This window comes from Cornus florida, unplaced genomic scaffold, assembly GCF_030987335.1.
Source record: "Cornus florida cultivar Cherokee Brave unplaced genomic scaffold, ASM3098733v1 CherokeeBrave_3.0.0_Hap2_Chr05, whole genome shotgun sequence".
In the NCBI taxonomy this organism is placed as follows: Eukaryota; Viridiplantae; Streptophyta; class Magnoliopsida; order Cornales; family Cornaceae; genus Cornus; species Cornus florida.
In genome coordinates, this window is record NW_026775575.1 from 104,738,116 (window position 1) to 104,755,451 (window position 17,336).

Genomic DNA, 17,336 nt, shown 5'->3' on the forward strand with positions numbered 1-17,336 from the left:
CGTTTAATACCCTAGAGAACAGCTATGAATGCACAGAACACAAGCCAAAGGGAGAGAGACAGAATAGAACTTGCCTCTGTAACTTTAGTTTGCCGTCCTCTGTCCAGACTTTCCGGTGACCTCTTGACTATCATCCACTCCATTGTTGCCCTAGGTTCAACCCATGAGCAGCATCCCTTCCTCCTTTCCTTAGTTCAACCTTAATTCTTGGCCAAAACCCTCGTCTCCTCCTCTGTTTTCCTCACCATCTCTTTCTGTTCCCTCTCTGTTCTCTCTCCATTATATTATACGTGTATAAGGTTTCCACCCTTTGAAGACCATAGCAGTATATATATATATATAAGCCCCAAGAAACCCTAAACCCAAATCCTAATCCACGATGGAAAACTTAATTCTAGTCGGCGTGAGATGTACCAAACTCAAACCCTAATTAACATTACAATTAAATACAAAATTTAAATTTAAATCAAATGAAAAAAAAAAATAAAACAATTAAGCACCTAGCCACATAAATACCAAAAATAATTAAAATAAATAATGAAAATAATAAAATAAATATTAAAATTCCAATTATAACCCTTACAAAATCAGGGGTATTACATTCTTCCCCCCTAACAAACGGAATTCCGTCCTCAGAATTCACAAAAATTTGAATTATATTTTAAAATTAATTTCCGTTCCATTGTGGACTCTGCCTCTGTGTATAGGCACCACCACATTCCACATCTTCCAAAAATAATTTATAGGTCTGATATAAAAGAAACACAAAAATTATTCAACACCTAAACTATATTTAGCAACTACTCATCCTGACCCAAATTTTAGTATAGGGTAGAAATCCATATTCCTCTCCTGAACGTGAGATAAAATCACCTCCTTGTTCTGATGAGAACTACATCCGATCCCTAAACTCCTAAAAAGTACTTTTTAATTAACTCTTTAAGCCATGATACGAAAATTCATCCCTCTGTAGATTGGTTCACACCAATGCCGCTAGTATCTTTCACTATACAGCGGGTGAATGAGAGCACCCTTGTGCGATCCTTCATCTTTAAGCTTCAATATCCCCTTTCTTAAAGACGCTGACATATCTCCTCCCTTAGGATCCTCTTCAGAATCCTACTCTTCGCTCGTCTCCTTTTTGAGATCATCTGACGTTGTATTGGTCCCGATATACGATGACCTAACACCTACATCTTAATTCCATCCTTGGCGTATACCTTCCTAAGTAATACCAACCTTAGGACTACATCTTCAATCCCCAAGTTCTACTTTTGACAAAGAACTTGACAACACACTCCTTTACTCCGTTAGGTCCATATTACTTTCGTCGTGGACCCCATCCTTCTCCTAGTGTCAACCATTCCATAACTATGGAATCTAATTGACATCCGTTCCTCCTAACGAATCGTAAGTAGAGTACAACCAATCCTAATATGGCTCTAAGTTTTAAGAGACGCAACGCAGAAGACTTATAACGAAAACACTCCTAAGGACACTAGAACCTGGAGTGCTCTGATACCAACAGTGATACCCCTAGATTTTCGGATGCGGGTTGGCCAGGCCCACGCCCGATTACCCGAGGATATCAAACAAATTAGCAATTAACGAACACAGAGTACAATTTTAAAGTAAATAAAAATAAATAAAATTCGCTGGAAAGAAACTAAATGCAAATCCTTTACTGAAAACTTCAGAATAAATCTTATAAATAAGAACTAGTCTGTTACATCCAACTTCTCCAATTATAATACAACTCGGGAATCCATCTAGTGGACCCCTAATCAAAAGCCAATACTGGAAAGCGAATAACTAAAAAGAAGTCCACTGCTAAACCATGAAGAACCCCCTACATCGTCGGTAGAATAAGTAGTCATCTCTGCTCGGCACGAACAAGCTCTAAGACCTGGAACCGTCCGTTACCTGAAAAATAATAGTGGGTCAGGCCCACGAATAAGTTCTATCCTAACTACAATCCAAACAGAGACCCGATACGCAGATACATCCTAGACGTCTCAAACATATCTATATAATCCGTAATAGATAAACATATATCCACACTACAGGACTCTCACCAACTATGCTGAGGGTCTCAACCTGAATAGAAGGTAACATGCAATACGCACCTGAGTGGGCATGACTACCTAAGCCTAACAGGGTATACCTCAACCAACATAGCTAGCTACGCATCCTAATGCATATACGCACCCTAACCGTCGACTATGAGACTCAAGCTCAAATCGCGGTACCATAATTTATATATATAAATTCCCATCCAAACCAATGTAGTGCCGCTCAACTGATTCGTTGCCATGACACGACATAAAATTAGGATTTATTGTTTTAATTAAACCCCTATCCATTCTAGGTGATACATGAACCCTAACCGTTGACTTTAAGACTAATGCTCTTGTCACGGTAACATAATGATATATTTAAAATCCATTCACATTCATCCATAAGAAATTCAGTAAGTCGTTCAGCTTATTCAACTGCACAGACTTAAGTATTTAGGGTGGATTCTGTTTTAATCATCCAAACCCTTATTCCAGTATAGGTAGGACTTTAGCAACCGGTGCTGTCCAAACCTAGTATGACACCGTCCCATACCGGTTCATACAATCCTCCATATCCATGTAATTGACAGATCATATAATAATTCAGCAATTAAATCCACGATCATGTAACAATTACAGACTATTAATAATAGTTCAGCAATTAATATCTAAAAACAAATCCATCCATGTAATTAAACGAGACAAAGTTTAGTAACTCATTAAGTTAAAATCCAGCATCCATCCCGTTAATTGACAGAAAATATAAATATAATTCCTCAATTAATTCCAGGCCAAGCATAAAATTAGATTTATAAAGCCTAAGTACTGGTTCAGCAATTTAAATCCAAATCCTAACCCAAATAATTGCAGTGTAATGCTTAATATTACAGCAATTGTAATTCAAATCTTACATCCATGTATTGTAGAAAAGAATTTAATATCTTAACCAATAATGTCCAAACTATACATAGACCAAACTTGTTAATTAAATGGTCCTAGCATGCCACCAAAAGTTAAGATTTATAATTATAATAATATTTCATTAAATTGCTAAAGTTTACTTAAGCAATTAAGCTCATTCCATCCGTTAACCGCCTGTACTGTTATATACTTTTCTACGGTTAAATTCATGAGTACTAAGACCTTAATTTATTAAAGATAGCATGGTATAATGTTTGGAATCCATGTTCCAACTCTTTTTAATTTTTAGACACAGTTTGCACAGTTAAATCCTTTCGATCCGCTAAATCCGTAAACTGCCTGCGACTTGCCTTAGATTTTCCTACGGTTTAAAACATTAGCATATAATTAAATTAATGCACCCTAAGGCTTAAAAACTTCATGAATTAATTTTTTAAAACCTTTCCCTAACTCAACACAGTTCAGAAAGTCTAATTTGAACTCAAACAGTGCCAAAAATATCAAACAGTGCCTTAAAACTAATCACATAATGTAAAAGAAAAGTGGAGCCGGCTCTAGACAAGTTGAGCAGGCTCCAAAACACTTTGGAGCCGGCTCCTATACTCTTGGAGCCGGCTCAATGAAGGGGGAGCCGGCTCCCAACTTCCTGGAGCCGGCTCTCACCCCATTTGAGAGCTCCGTTCCCCTTTTTGCTCCGGCACCGACCCTCTGCTTCATCGCTGGCATATTTCTACCATTCAGTTGATTTATAAAACTGATTCTAAGGGTTCTAGGAGTATCGAGTAACATCTTAAACATTAGTTACACTAGTGGGCATCATTGAAAAATCTTAGAACACTTACCAAATAGAATATGCTTAAAGACTAACACTGAAACTCAATAAGCACAAACTGAAACAGATTAAATTGCAACACATAATTAAATAGGATAAAACTGACCCCATGAGTTTTATATAACCCCAGTAGCACTCCCCTATTTTATATTCAATGGTTGCAAACAAATACAGAGATTAAACGTGCTACCGATTTAGCATGCGTACAGATTTAATAGTGAAACCAAACTTAAAAATAAAATGATTTCAGTTTAATTTCAACCCCTATAGATAATTAATTTATCATATACTAAGCATGCATGATCCGTTTAATACCCTAGAGAACAGCTATGAATGCACTGAACACAAGCCAAAGGGAGAAAGACAGAATAGAACTTGCCTCTGTAACTTTAGTTTGCCGTCCTCTGTCCAGACTTTCCGGTGACCTCTTAACTATCATCCACTCCATTGTTGCCCTAGGTTCAACCCATGAGCAGCATCCCTTCCTCCTCTCCTTGGTTCAACCTTAATTCTTGGCCAAAACCCTCGTCTCCTCCTCTATTTTCCTCACAATCTCTCTCTGTTCCCTCTCTGTTCTCTCTCCATTATATTGTACGTGTATAAGGTTTCCACCCTTTGAAGACCATAGCAGTATATATATATATAAGCCCCAAGAAACCCTAAACCCAAATCCTAATCCACGATGGAAAACTTAATTCTAGTCGGCGTGAGATGTACCATACTCAAACCCTAATTAACATTACAATTAAATACAAAATTTAAATTTAAATCAAATGAAAACAAAAAAATAAAACAATTAAGCACCTAGCCACATAAATACCAAAAATAATTAAAATAAATAATGAAAACAATAAAATAAATATTAAAATTCCAATTATAACCCTTACAAAATCAGGGGTATTACACCTTGTGTATTACCTTTAAATGAGGTAGATATAGGGAACTCTTCAGGGGTTTGGGAATCGGATGAAGTTCTTCTCAGAACGAAGCAAAGATTATATAGCACATTCCGGGAAGTATGGGGATTAGGTTTTGATGATCTAAGTTGCTTTATACAGCTACATTAGACGGTTTGTATCCTGTGTATAAGGAGGATAAAGGTTAAGCCTTTGGTATTTGCTGAGGCAAATGGAGTTGGTTTTGAGCTATGTTTCGAGGTTGGGTGATTACCTCCGAAACTGTAGAAAGGAGATTGTGAACCAATCGGGTAAAGTTGATTTCTAAAAGAGATTTTCTTTGCTAGGAGGAACGATGTTTTACACAGGAGTTTATTGTGTTTTATTGTGTGCGCTTTATGTGTTTCTTTTTCGTCAAGTATCAGTTAATTTTCGTTTTAGAGGAATTGCGTTAATTACGCTAAGATTTTAGGCATGTGATCATAGGATTTGGTTAGTATATCTAACTTTAGTCAATCAAATGAACTTAGACATGCGTAGTTATAGTACGTTTTCAGGATTGGATAGGTAACCTAGTGGTTCGAGTCAAACGATAAAGAATCATTTGATAGACTGTAACGTTTGTCGGAAGAAAGGACTTGGCTGAATATCTTCTCGGAAACTTTAAGCGGGTGTTCCCAAGTCTGCAGGAGGATTTTGGTACTGGTTTAGGTACTTGTAGGAACATCACTAATTGAGGATAATAGACGAGAATAACTATTCGTCAGTCTATCCTTAATCAAGAATTTGGTTCCTAAGGGTGTGATCGAACATCTAAATATGGGAGCTGGTGTTACCAGACTAGGGATATTGTCATTAGACAAATTGGGAGGCAAGTAGGAGGAGGGACATAATGCTTTGTCGCAAAGTCTGATATCTAGTAAATAATCTAGATGGACCGTCAGAAATCATTTGATCCTTGTGGCCATTTCTCGTGCTAGAGTGGGCCTGACAGAGTAGTTTCCACGGATCTAGATGAGAGATTGCTGATTTTACACAGGGGTCAGGATTCTGGGTGCCTGATAAAATTAATTCAGCTTTGTGTTGACTATTTTAGAACTGGTAAGATATCAATTCCTACGAATAGTACAGATCACGAGATGGCTTAGATGGACAGGTGTGGTAATTCACACTTTGCATTAAGTTGCGTTTAGTGGAGGTGCTAGGGAGAAGGCTGATTTTATCAACCGTTATGGTAATTAAACCTTCGGTGGATTATTTTGGAAAGTCAGTTAAGTTTTCGCAGGAGAAAATAATAGCACTTGCCATTATCAGGAAAATGGAGGCGATCAACTTTGAATGTTTGGGCTGACCCCATAGGAGGTAGTGTGATACCCCCGAATTTCCGAATGCGAGTTGGCCAGGCCCACGCCCGAATACCCGAGGATATCAAAACAAATTGATAATAAACGAACACAGAGTACAAAAGAATAAAGAAGCATAAATAAAATGCTGACAAGAAACTAAAATGATAATCTAATAATAAACCTCAGAATATATTTCCATTAATTAATAAACTCTTCTGATACAATTGATCCTCCAAAATACAACTCGGGAATTCATACTGTGTGGACCCTTATAAAATCCAAACTAAACAAATGACAGCAATAACTGTCTAAATCAGGAAACTGAATCATAAAGGAACTCCTATGTAGCATCGGAAGAACGAAGTAGACTGATCCCTGCTCAGCACGAACAACCTCTACTCCTGACGAACACCTGAAAAATAATGGTGGGTCAGGCCCACAAACAAGTTCTACTCTACTACAGTCCAAGCAGAGATCCGATACACGTATACATCCTAGTCAATCCAACAGTAACTAGTAGTCCGTATATATATATATATATATACACACACTAAAGGAACTTCACTAGACTATAGGGTTGTCTCAACCTGAATAGTAGGCAACATGCAAAACGCACATATAGTGGGCATGAATACCTAGACCTACCAGGGTACACAACTACACTATATCTAGTTACACATCCCTGGCGATATACGCACCCTAACCACTGATCCTGAGACTCAAGCTCATATCATGGCACCATACTTATATATATATATAATCTAGTAACCATCCTATCTAGTATAAATTAATCCTCCATAAGTCATTCAACTTGTTCAGCTGACCTGACTTGAATATAAGTAGGACTTAACATTTTAGTTAATCCATTCCCTTATATAATAAATTAATCATCCATAAGTCATTCAACTTGTTCAGCTGACCTGACTTGAATATAAGTAGGACTTAACATTTTAGTTAATCCATTCCCTTATATAAAATAGGTAGGACTTAACTGATAAGTTAATCCGTTCCTAGAATGCCACCGTCCCATACCGGTGCATTAAATCACACAATTCAACAATTGATGTAACGATTAAGGAAATACATCAAACAATCCAGAAATAACTATGATAATATGATATCAAGTTATCACAAAATAGGAATGACTTATTATTTATTTAAGTTTCCTATATCATATGTCCTACATAAACTGAATCTTATACATATGATGATATTTTATTATACAGTCAAATAAGCATTCTCTATATCCAATTCATCCTATACATTTAATCTCAATTGTTAAAACATATTAAAAGATTAAATTCATTCGTTTGTTTAAAACATTCAAATAGCAAACATTATTATGATTGAGTCGATTTAAATTTATTTAAACCCAAACCTAGTTCCTATTTAATGTTCAGGAATCCTAGGCATGTTTCTACGTTCCATCATTCCACAGATATGAAATATACATAATTTAAACATGTAAAAATTCACACCGGAAATTAAATCAAAATCATGTATTTATCAATTCATAACACAAGAACAAATATGAACCAAATTCATAAAACATACGTTCTAATCCAATTAAACATGCATAATTATTTAATTTTATGTGTTTAATAAATCCTGAAATTTCCTAGACATGTATAGAAACACGAATCAAAGGGAAAGAGATAGAAGAAGAACATACCTTAAACTTTCGGATCGAAAGTTAAACTTCTTCTTCCTTGACCATCTCTCTACAGGATTTTTCTCCTCATTCCTTCCTTTTCCTCCTTCCCTCTCTAACACTATCTCTCTAGTATATATCACGTGAGTATTTCTAACCCCCTTTTACAACCTATAGCTATATTTTATAGGCTAAATAAAATAACCCTAACCCTTTTCCCAATCTAAGTCAACTAAAAAAAAATGAAAATAAAAATATTAAAAAGGTAAGCAAAATATGTTACGTATATAATTTATGTATATATTTATTAAATAAATAAATTATACACATTCCATTATTTATTAATTGATTATCCAATAATATTTAAGTTACCATAATATTATAAAGTAACTTAAAACATAACACGTATCAAATCTATATATATTTTGATTATTTAAATAAACATATACATCAGATTAAATATTACTACCCAAATTACCATAAAAATAATTAATAAATTACTTTCTCTTTTATATATATAATAAAAAGGTAAGTAAAATATGTTTCGTATATAATTTATGTATATGTTTATTAAATAAATAAATTATACACATTCCATTATTTATTAATGGATTATCCAATGATACTTAAGTTACCATAATATTATAAAGTAACTTAAAACATAACACGTATCAAATCTATGTATATTTTTATTATTTAAATATAAAACATATACATCAGATTAAATATTACTACCCAAGTTACCATAAAAATAATTAATAAATTACTTTCCTTTTTATATATATGTATATAATATATATCTATATATATACATACATTATCCATGGGTAATAATCCATACACATCCAACTTCCTATTGAAGTAGTCCATGGGACCCAATTGGTTGGCCCATTACTACTAACCATAACCATAAAAGAAAAATAAAATAAAATAATAAAATAAAAGAAAACATTTAATTTACAATTAATCAAAACACCATTTAAGCACATAATCTAATTAAACAATTAACACATAGACAAATACAAATAATACATAGACATATAATCAAATAATCAAGTAATACCTAATTCAATTAAACACATAAGCAATTAGTCAAATAATTAATTAAATAATTAAAAAAATACAATTAAAACAAATAAATAAATACCGAGACTATCCTTTTAAAATTAGAGGTATTACAAGGTAGTACCTTAATCCGATGAGTTTAGGGTACTGAAGGAGGTGCAGTAGTTGTCTTTCTGATTCTAGTAAGGTCGGAGTGACTGAGGTGTAAAATTCATAAATTATACATTACAGTTAAATGGATAGAAGTATAGTATGACTTATCAGGTTCGTCTTGGTGAGCCGGTACGGATAGAGACAGGTATATCACTGTTTCTAAATGTATCATCTGCTAACAAGGTGGAAAATTAATACTTGGATATCACCGGAGGTTTTAGCCACTTCCTATATCGAGATGGGAGTAGGACTAAACAGGAGGGGATGGTTGGTAGAAGTTACCAACATTAGTTGGAATTTTAATTCCATATGGTTTAAGAATAATGGATAGAGCAAGTTCGCTTAAGGACTACACTTTAGTGGTGTTTACTTTGACGCTTCTTATCCATTCTCCATTGTGTTGATAACGGAGTTATAGCATGTGGTTATTCAATATAGAAGATAACCGGTGCTGTGTCCAAGGAGTTTTCTAAAGGTGTTGGAGCAACAACTATGCTTCACATCTCTAGACGGGAAATGTGATCGTGATATTATATTTAAATCATGGCAAATATGCTTAGGATATATCCTAGGTTAGCATAGGTAATTGGACGCGTTACTTAGCCTTTTAGATATTATCTGTGCTATTGTTAGCACAAGAGGGTTCGTGCCACAATGTCTGGGATTTTGGTTAGTAGGTGGTGCCGATCTCTCACTGGTTGGTCTGGCCTGGAAGCGAGGTTATATGGTAAGACCTTGACTTTATGTAAGGATACATCGGAGAAACATACTCTGTTGTGGTAATGAGTGTGTACGGTTTGGAGGCGCTAATCGGATTTTGTAGATAGTTGAACTCGTACATAAGAATTCTCTATCAGGAAATGGTTGTTTTGGAGGAAGGTTAGTTTTCTGTATTACACTGCCTTTTCACAGATTTGGATAATCGAGTTAGGCAATTGCTTATACTATAGCGTTACCAACTTGTTAAAGTGCTGCATGTATAAGAATTCTATGCGTCTATTCTATGGAACATGGAGGAATAGTGATTATTACCCTTCGCTAAATATTGGGTATGGTTGGATCGTTGATAGATACAATTTGGGAGTTGTACAAATATGCTTTTTCTTATACATGGTATATTGTTGGATATGTTGGAATTTGGTGGAGCTCATCTAATGAAGTTGTGCCACACGAAAACGGAAATGAATTTGGTAAAGTCATTAATTCAGAGTTTCATGAATTCCGAGGACGGAATTCCTTTTGTTAGGGGTGAAGAATGTAATACCCCAACTTTTCAAAATGATAGAATTGGAAATTTAATTTAATTTAATTTTTTTTTTCATTGATTAATTGTGGTTGCTTAGTTGATTTAATTAATAATTGTGTGTATTTAATTTACATGTTAATTGCGATTGTTTTAAGTATATTATTTAAATTGATTTAAATTAATTGCCTTAGTATTATGTAACTTGAATTTATTACCTGATTGTTTTTTAGTACTTATTTAATTGCTTTATTTAATTAATGTACTGTTTTCTTTATGGTAACTTGGGGGTTTTATTTTACACGGATGTCGCCGACATAGTTAGGGAATGGATGTTAGGGTTTTGTTTTCTTGTTGGTAAACGAATTAGAATTAGGTTAAAATTTTGGGTTCTATAAATATATAGTTTAATGTGGGTTTAGGGTTTTATAAAAGTACACAAAGTTCTTCTCACGTACCTAAGAAACAGAGAGAAAATACATAGTGCAACAGTGAGGAATTGTAGGAAAACAGAGAGTAGACCTTTGAGGATTTATAGTGAGTTTCAAGGGGAAGAACGGGGTTGCTTCTGGATTGAACCAAGAGTGCTGGAGGTGTAGAACAGTAGTCGACAACGTTGACGGAGAACTCAGAGACGGTGGTTTACAGTTTCAAACTCTGAAATTGCAGGTAAGTCTCTGTTCTACTCTTTCCCCTTAATTTGTGTTCTGTGCATGCCTGGTTAGACTTCAGGGTTTTAATAAAAGATAAAACGGATTGACACAAACATAATAACATGTTTTCCATGCAGATATGAATTTATTTGATCTCAGTGAGTAAACTGTTTTGCGTACTGGTTGATTTTCTGCTATCTGTGTCTTTTACGTTTAAGCCTGTTTTATTGAGATTAGTAATATGATTGGATGCCTTACAATTATTCTGAGAATGAGTTTAATCCCTAGAACAAGATTTTAAAACAGTTTTGAGTTTTACTAAATAAATTTGTTGTAAGTTGTCTAAAGTTGCTATCAGAAATTATGTAATCGTTGTTGTAAGACTTGTGTCTAGTTCAGATCGTGGTTGCATATCAGTGGGTTAAGATTACCCTAGAACTAAGATTGAACCCTAGAACAACCATTAAGAACCTTACAGAGGTCTGGAAAACACCGCAGTCGAAGAAGAAGCAGCAGAACGGACGACGACAACTAAAGGGAGAAGAGCAGGCTCCAAGAAGAGGAGGAGCCGGCTTTTTCTACCTTAGAGCCGGCTCCAAAGGAAGGTGGAGCCGGCTCCTAGATTAGTTAAGGAGGCTCTTTTGAAAAAATAGAGCAGGCTCTTTGTTTTGAATGAGCCTGCTCTCAGTTGAACGCACCAAATTTTGTTTTTGTGCACTGTTTGGTCTGTATAGGTGCTTGGAACTTTGTTTAGGCTGTTTTAAATTGTTGTTGGGTCTGGAATAAACCCGTTATACTATGGAAAATTTTAATCCATGATTGGGTTAAGGATTGGAGCAAATTAAATTTAAGAAAAATCGGGAGTTGCTAACTGTTTTGAACATTCAAACCATTTATTGGAACTTGGAATTTTTTTTCTGGCATACATAATTTATGGTTTAGTTATATCTAAACAGAAGTATAAGAATAGTAAGTGCTTGTAACCATCGATTCTTGATTTGGAATTAGTTGATATTTTTTTATAAATTCTGTTCAATTTAAGGAGTTTATGGAGGATTGGATTACTACGCCGTGTATTAGTATTTTAAATGATTAAAATGTGATGGTTGGATTCTGTAATAATTCCTATTGACTTGTTATAGGTATTAAATGATAATTATGCATATAATGGATTATGATTGATTTATATCTAATACTGTTTCCGTCAACTGGGTTAGCTGGAGGGGCTATTTGTACAGTCTCTTCATATATATAAAGAATTGTAATGAGATATCTAAATGTTAAATTGGATGCATAAATTGGTTGTATACGTGCTAAACTATATTTATGCTTATTCTGGGATGTGGTTAATAAATAATTGTACTGTGTTAATAACTACATGAACTGGAGGATTGTATGTACCGGTATGGGACGGTGACATACTAAGTATGAATTAGTTCAAACACTAAATCCTACCTAATTTGGAATGAGTTAGGTTAACCATAAAAAGGTTAAGTCCCACTTATATGGATGTATATGAACCGGTATGGGACGGTGTCATATTAGGGATGGCTTAGTTCAAAACACTAAGGCCTACCTATATTGGGAATGGATTAGTTCAAAACACTAAGGCCTACCTATATTGGGAATGGATTAGTTCAAAACACTAAGTCCGACCCAATTTGGATTCAGGTATGGATTAACCATAAAGGTTAAGTCCATCACCTACATGTGTCATATCAATTGTGAATTGAATGATCTACTATGGTTTCCGAATGGATTTATTATATAGATATCAGACCACTACACAGATGGATGATATTCTGTATTAGGAGGAGTACGGACTTTATATATTTATTATATGTGCCATGGTATGAGCCTGAGTCTCAGGACCATGGTTAGGGCGCGTATATCGCCTAGAATGGATAACTGGACATAGGTGTTGTCCCCTGGTAGGTCTAGGTACTCATGCCCACCTTAGGGTGTGTATTTGCATGTTACCTTCTATTCAGGCTGAGACAGACCTACTGGACTAGCGAGCGTCCTATAGTGTGTACTATATATACATATATGGACTACTCTAGATATTGTTGAGTCTTTCTAGGATGTATCTGCGTATCGGATTACTGTTTGGATCGTAGTAGATCAGGACTTGCATGTGGGCCTGACCCACTCTATTATTTTTCAGGTGTTCGACAGTACCAGTCTTAGCGCTGGATCGTGTTGATGCAGATACAGACACTCACTCTTCCGGTTACATAGGATTTCCTTTCTATTTTAAATTTTGGATTTTAATTCTGTAAATTTAATCAAGGATTTGGGATTAGGGGTCCACTAGGTGGATTCCCGAGTTGTACGGTTTTAAATCATATTAATTTATTTATTTCAAGTTTGAGGATTCTTATGTTAGATTTCTTTAAGCGTATTATTTTTTTTTTTTTAATTCAGTTTTATTTCTGCTTGTTTACATATTAATTGTTTGGTATCCCTCGGATCCGTGCTCGGACTTGATCACCCGTGGCTCTAGAATCGAGGGGTATTACATTCATGGCCTATGGTTGTTATGTAGAGCAGTTTGTTCCTGCTGCTGCTTAGGTTGGTTGTGTTAAAAATTATACAGTTCTTCTATCTATGTTTAAAAATTATAATATCTTACTAATTTGAAGGACCATGTTCAGTTGGTTGAAGAAAATCATATTGGTATAAATTTTAGCAGTTACGGTTTGATTGATTTTGTAGAGCCTGCCAAATGAATTAAAAATTGACTATATTACTTAAAAAAAGAGTCCCAATTTTTGAATTTCATGTATTATATCTGTTACTTTTTATTTCTCTCTGGATGAATGACTAATTAAAAATATTAAAAACCAAACTCACAATGTTATCTCTCTTACTTTTTCTCTCTCTCTCTCTAAGGCAGTGAGTCTACAACTATTCTTATTTAATTATTTCTATATTGTTGTAAGTCAATGTTAAAGGAATATCCTTCCAAAAATACGAAACTGGTAAAGGAAAATGCTGAATGCGAGTGTTAATTAACAAACTCATACAATTATATTATGTAAAAACCATTAGTGTAGCAAAAAGTGCATAACCAACCCACTTATTTTAGAGCAGAATATGATATCTGCTTATTTTAGCAAAACCACCCATTTCGTGGCTACGTTCTACTTGGTTGGCATAGAAACATTTGCCTACATTTTTTTGATCTAACTGTTGTCAACCCAGAACTGGGCTTGAAGATACTCAATTACTTTCTTGTCCAGTTGGAAAGCCTTGGTTAGAACATCAGGAGAAATGGGTGGTTTCGATCCAAAGACTGCGTTTGCAATGGTGATGACTCCCGGGTTTTGGCTGCTCAGCCCGGCAAAAGCTACTGCATTAGTCTTTCCAACATTGAATTGGAAGTGAATGAGACCAATTGGGAACACAAAAACATCTCCAGGATATAAGACCTTAGTGAAGAGAGTGTTGTTAGGATTGGAGGTGACGAACCCAACGTAGAGGGTACCCTCAAGCACGGCGAGTACTTCAGTTGCACGTGGGTGCGTGTGCGGTGGGTTGAGACCCTTAGGTGCATAGTCAATGCGGACTAAGGATACACCCAAAGTGTTAAGTCCTGGTAGTGTATCAACATTCACAGTTGTCACATTCGATCCAACTTTATTATTTGTGTTTCCAGGAATATTAAGACCTTTAAAAAAGAAATCTTCTGCTTTAGCAAGCTTTGGGTCCTTGCAAAACTTCCCATTCACAAACACTGCAGCCAAAAGAATGGGCGTTACATTGTTGAGTTAGTAAATATATATATATATATATATATATATATTAGAACATGCAATGAAAAATATGGACTATGCCATTTTACCAACAAAATTAAAGCATGGATGAGAGGGAAAAAAATAAGACTAGGGAATATATATATGTGTGTGTGTGTGTGTGTGTGTGTCCATACATACCTGCAGACTTCATATCATTAATAGCAACACAGAAGTCCTGGAGAGGGCTTGGGTCAAATGCATAGGCAAGTGAGAATGCAAGGGCCAAGATGGTTGTGGTGGCTACAAAGAAGTGAATGCCCATCTTAGTCATGGTTAATTAAGCAATCACACTCTTTATTTGGAGTGAATTGGTTGGCTGAGAGATGAAAATTCTAGCATGGCAAAGGTGGCTATTTATAGATAGTAGGATGTCCCAATGTCTTCATGGTTAGGTTTTTATTTTTTATTTTCAAAGTAAGTAATTCTCCAACTACTACACATATCACCCACTTCCGATTAAATTTTCCACACCTTATATCAACAGAGCTAAACCATGCCTCAAACTTCCCAGCCATTTACCTTTTTTCTTTTTCCATTTTTATATTTCATTAGATTGGGTAAAGTAGGGAAATAATTCTCTTGTTACATAAATAAACAAATTAAAAAAAAAAAAAAGAAAAAAAAAAAAGAAAAGGAAGATAAAATTAGTGATGACCAAGTCTTCTTCTCTTTCCATCCAAATAATTCTTACTTGCAGTCAATATTACACTGTTCAAAAGAGTTAATCCTAACATGTGTGTTCGGTGCTAATTCCGCACATTATTAAATCAACAATGTAATACATTACATTACAATTTTACATTACAATGCGTGTAACACCTTACATGACATATGCAACACATGCACATGTTATGAGAATTTAATACTCATCTAACATATTTAGATCGATGCAACGAAATCATCATTTAAAAATTGTTACGTTGTGGATTTAAACATGCAACACTTAAATTTGCACCAAAGAAATCTTGATCTATGTCGTACTTATTCTATACTTTTCAAAATCTAGAAGCAGTCTTAGATTTATCATTTTTAAATTTAAAACAATGTATTAAGTTTGACGTGGCATATATTAGAGCATCTCCACCCTTTTTAAATTTAAAACAATGTATTAAAATTATGGTGAAAATATGTAGAAAAAACTTCCACCCTTTTTCTCCATATTCGTCTTACTCCTGTGACCTACCTGATCATGAAAATAGGTGTCATCTTATTAATTAATAATTCATAAATTAAACTAGAACTTTTTTCCATGCTTTGAGTAACTTTTGTCTAGTCACTAGAAAAACCATCTTTTGAATTTAAACGAAGTTTGAGGAAGTTAATTAGTCATGAGGTGGTTAGAAACATTTGCCCAATAAAAATTAATAAAGTGCGAATTAAGGAATCATTGAGGAGGATAACAAAGCTAATTGAGGGGGTAAGGTATCCCCGCGTGTTTCAACCATTAAAGCGTCTCTGAGTGCCCTAAGTATTGGATCATTCATCAAGTAAACTTCATCACGGGTCTCCTTTTGGGGAATATGTACATTTTTTCTTGTTTATATTAATTTTAAATTACAATATATACTATTCTTTATAATTATTAGATAAACCCAATATTAACAATTTATCTCCTCCATTCTCTTTTAACAAATAAATTAAGTAAAGTGTTGTTTCCTTCCTTTCTCTTTTGTTCAATCAAACAAAAAGAGGAAAATATATAGCTATCCTTTTCCCAGAGATTTCTTATCCTTCCCTTTTTCTTTTTCTTCTATCTAATTTTCTTCCTTCTTAACAACAAAACAAAGCATACATTAAATATAGAGAGAAGAAGAGAGAGAGAGAGAGAGCCTATATTAATTTCTCGTAAAAAGAATTATGCGCATGCTTTCTACAAGTGTGACAAATAGAAGTGGTCCATGCATCCTACAACAGCTCTAACCAAAGCCCATATATTTAAGTTCTCCGTACATAGGGTAACCTACATTCAACCAAATTCATAGATTTCGAAGCATACCTAATATCACTTTACAGAAGAAGAAAAACAAAAAAGCTTAATATAATAACAATATATTCAACCTAATCTATGCATTTGAAAAAAAAAATTATATATATATATATATATATATATATATATATATATATATATATATATTTTCATGCTTATATTATATGCAATGCAACATGGCATAATATAATGAAACTAATTACCTATTCTATTTTATGCGTTTACAATTACAGAGTTCCATTTTATATATGATTCTTGCAGTTTGTTAATTATTGTGGAGCTTATTGGGCCAGTAGATTTTGATATATATATATATATATATTGTGGTCAATGTGGTGCTACTGATTTATTTTGGGATTCTTTGCCAAACTGGTTGTTACAAGTCTGTTTTATTGATTGTAATTGTTTATTCGTTTTTTAATGACAATAATTGATTTTGGTTAAAAAATTATATATATATATATAGTTATATATTTTGGGTAACTAATAATATATTATTAGTTAGTCTACTTTTTGATTTTAAAGAAAAAAAGGTCCAAAAGAAATTATGAGGACCAGAAAGTTTTACTTGTAACCAATATTTTCAACTAATTTCGGAAGTCTATTAACCGCATTTTATTCCCAACATTGCCATTTCTTATAAATGCCTTAAATGTTATTTTCTTATTAAAATATTAACTATACCCTTTACCTCTAAATTTCTAATTAATATCAATAAGAATAAATAAGCAC

The 17,336-nt window shown here is 34.1% G+C and overlaps 1 protein-coding gene across 1 annotated transcript; it reads right to left on the reverse strand.

Annotated features, from left to right (window-relative positions):
• Nucleotides 1-14,005: 14,005 nt before the first annotated feature.
• On the reverse strand, nucleotides 14,006-15,353 carry LOC132310447 (germin-like protein subfamily 1 member 13). Its single transcript, XM_059808617.1, has 2 exons — nucleotides 14,756-15,353; nucleotides 14,006-14,556 (listed from the first exon to the last, which is right to left on the reverse strand). Exons 1-2 carry the CDS (start codon nucleotides 14,886-14,888, stop codon nucleotides 14,006-14,008), a joined length of 684 nt encoding a protein of 227 aa, XP_059664600.1. The 5' UTR covers nucleotides 14,889-15,353.
• Nucleotides 15,354-17,336: the final 1,983 nt, after the last annotated feature.

Bases quoted from the DNA above. Each gene is read 5' to 3' on its own strand.
- LOC132310447 (XM_059808617.1), bottom strand. From the start codon at position 14,888: ATGACTAAGATGGGCATTCACTTCTTTGTAGCCACCACAACCATCTTG. The intron at 14,557-14,755 runs GTATGTATGGAC...TTTTGGCTGCAG, and splicing joins TAATGATATGAAGTCTGCAG to TGTTTGTGAATGGGAAGTTT.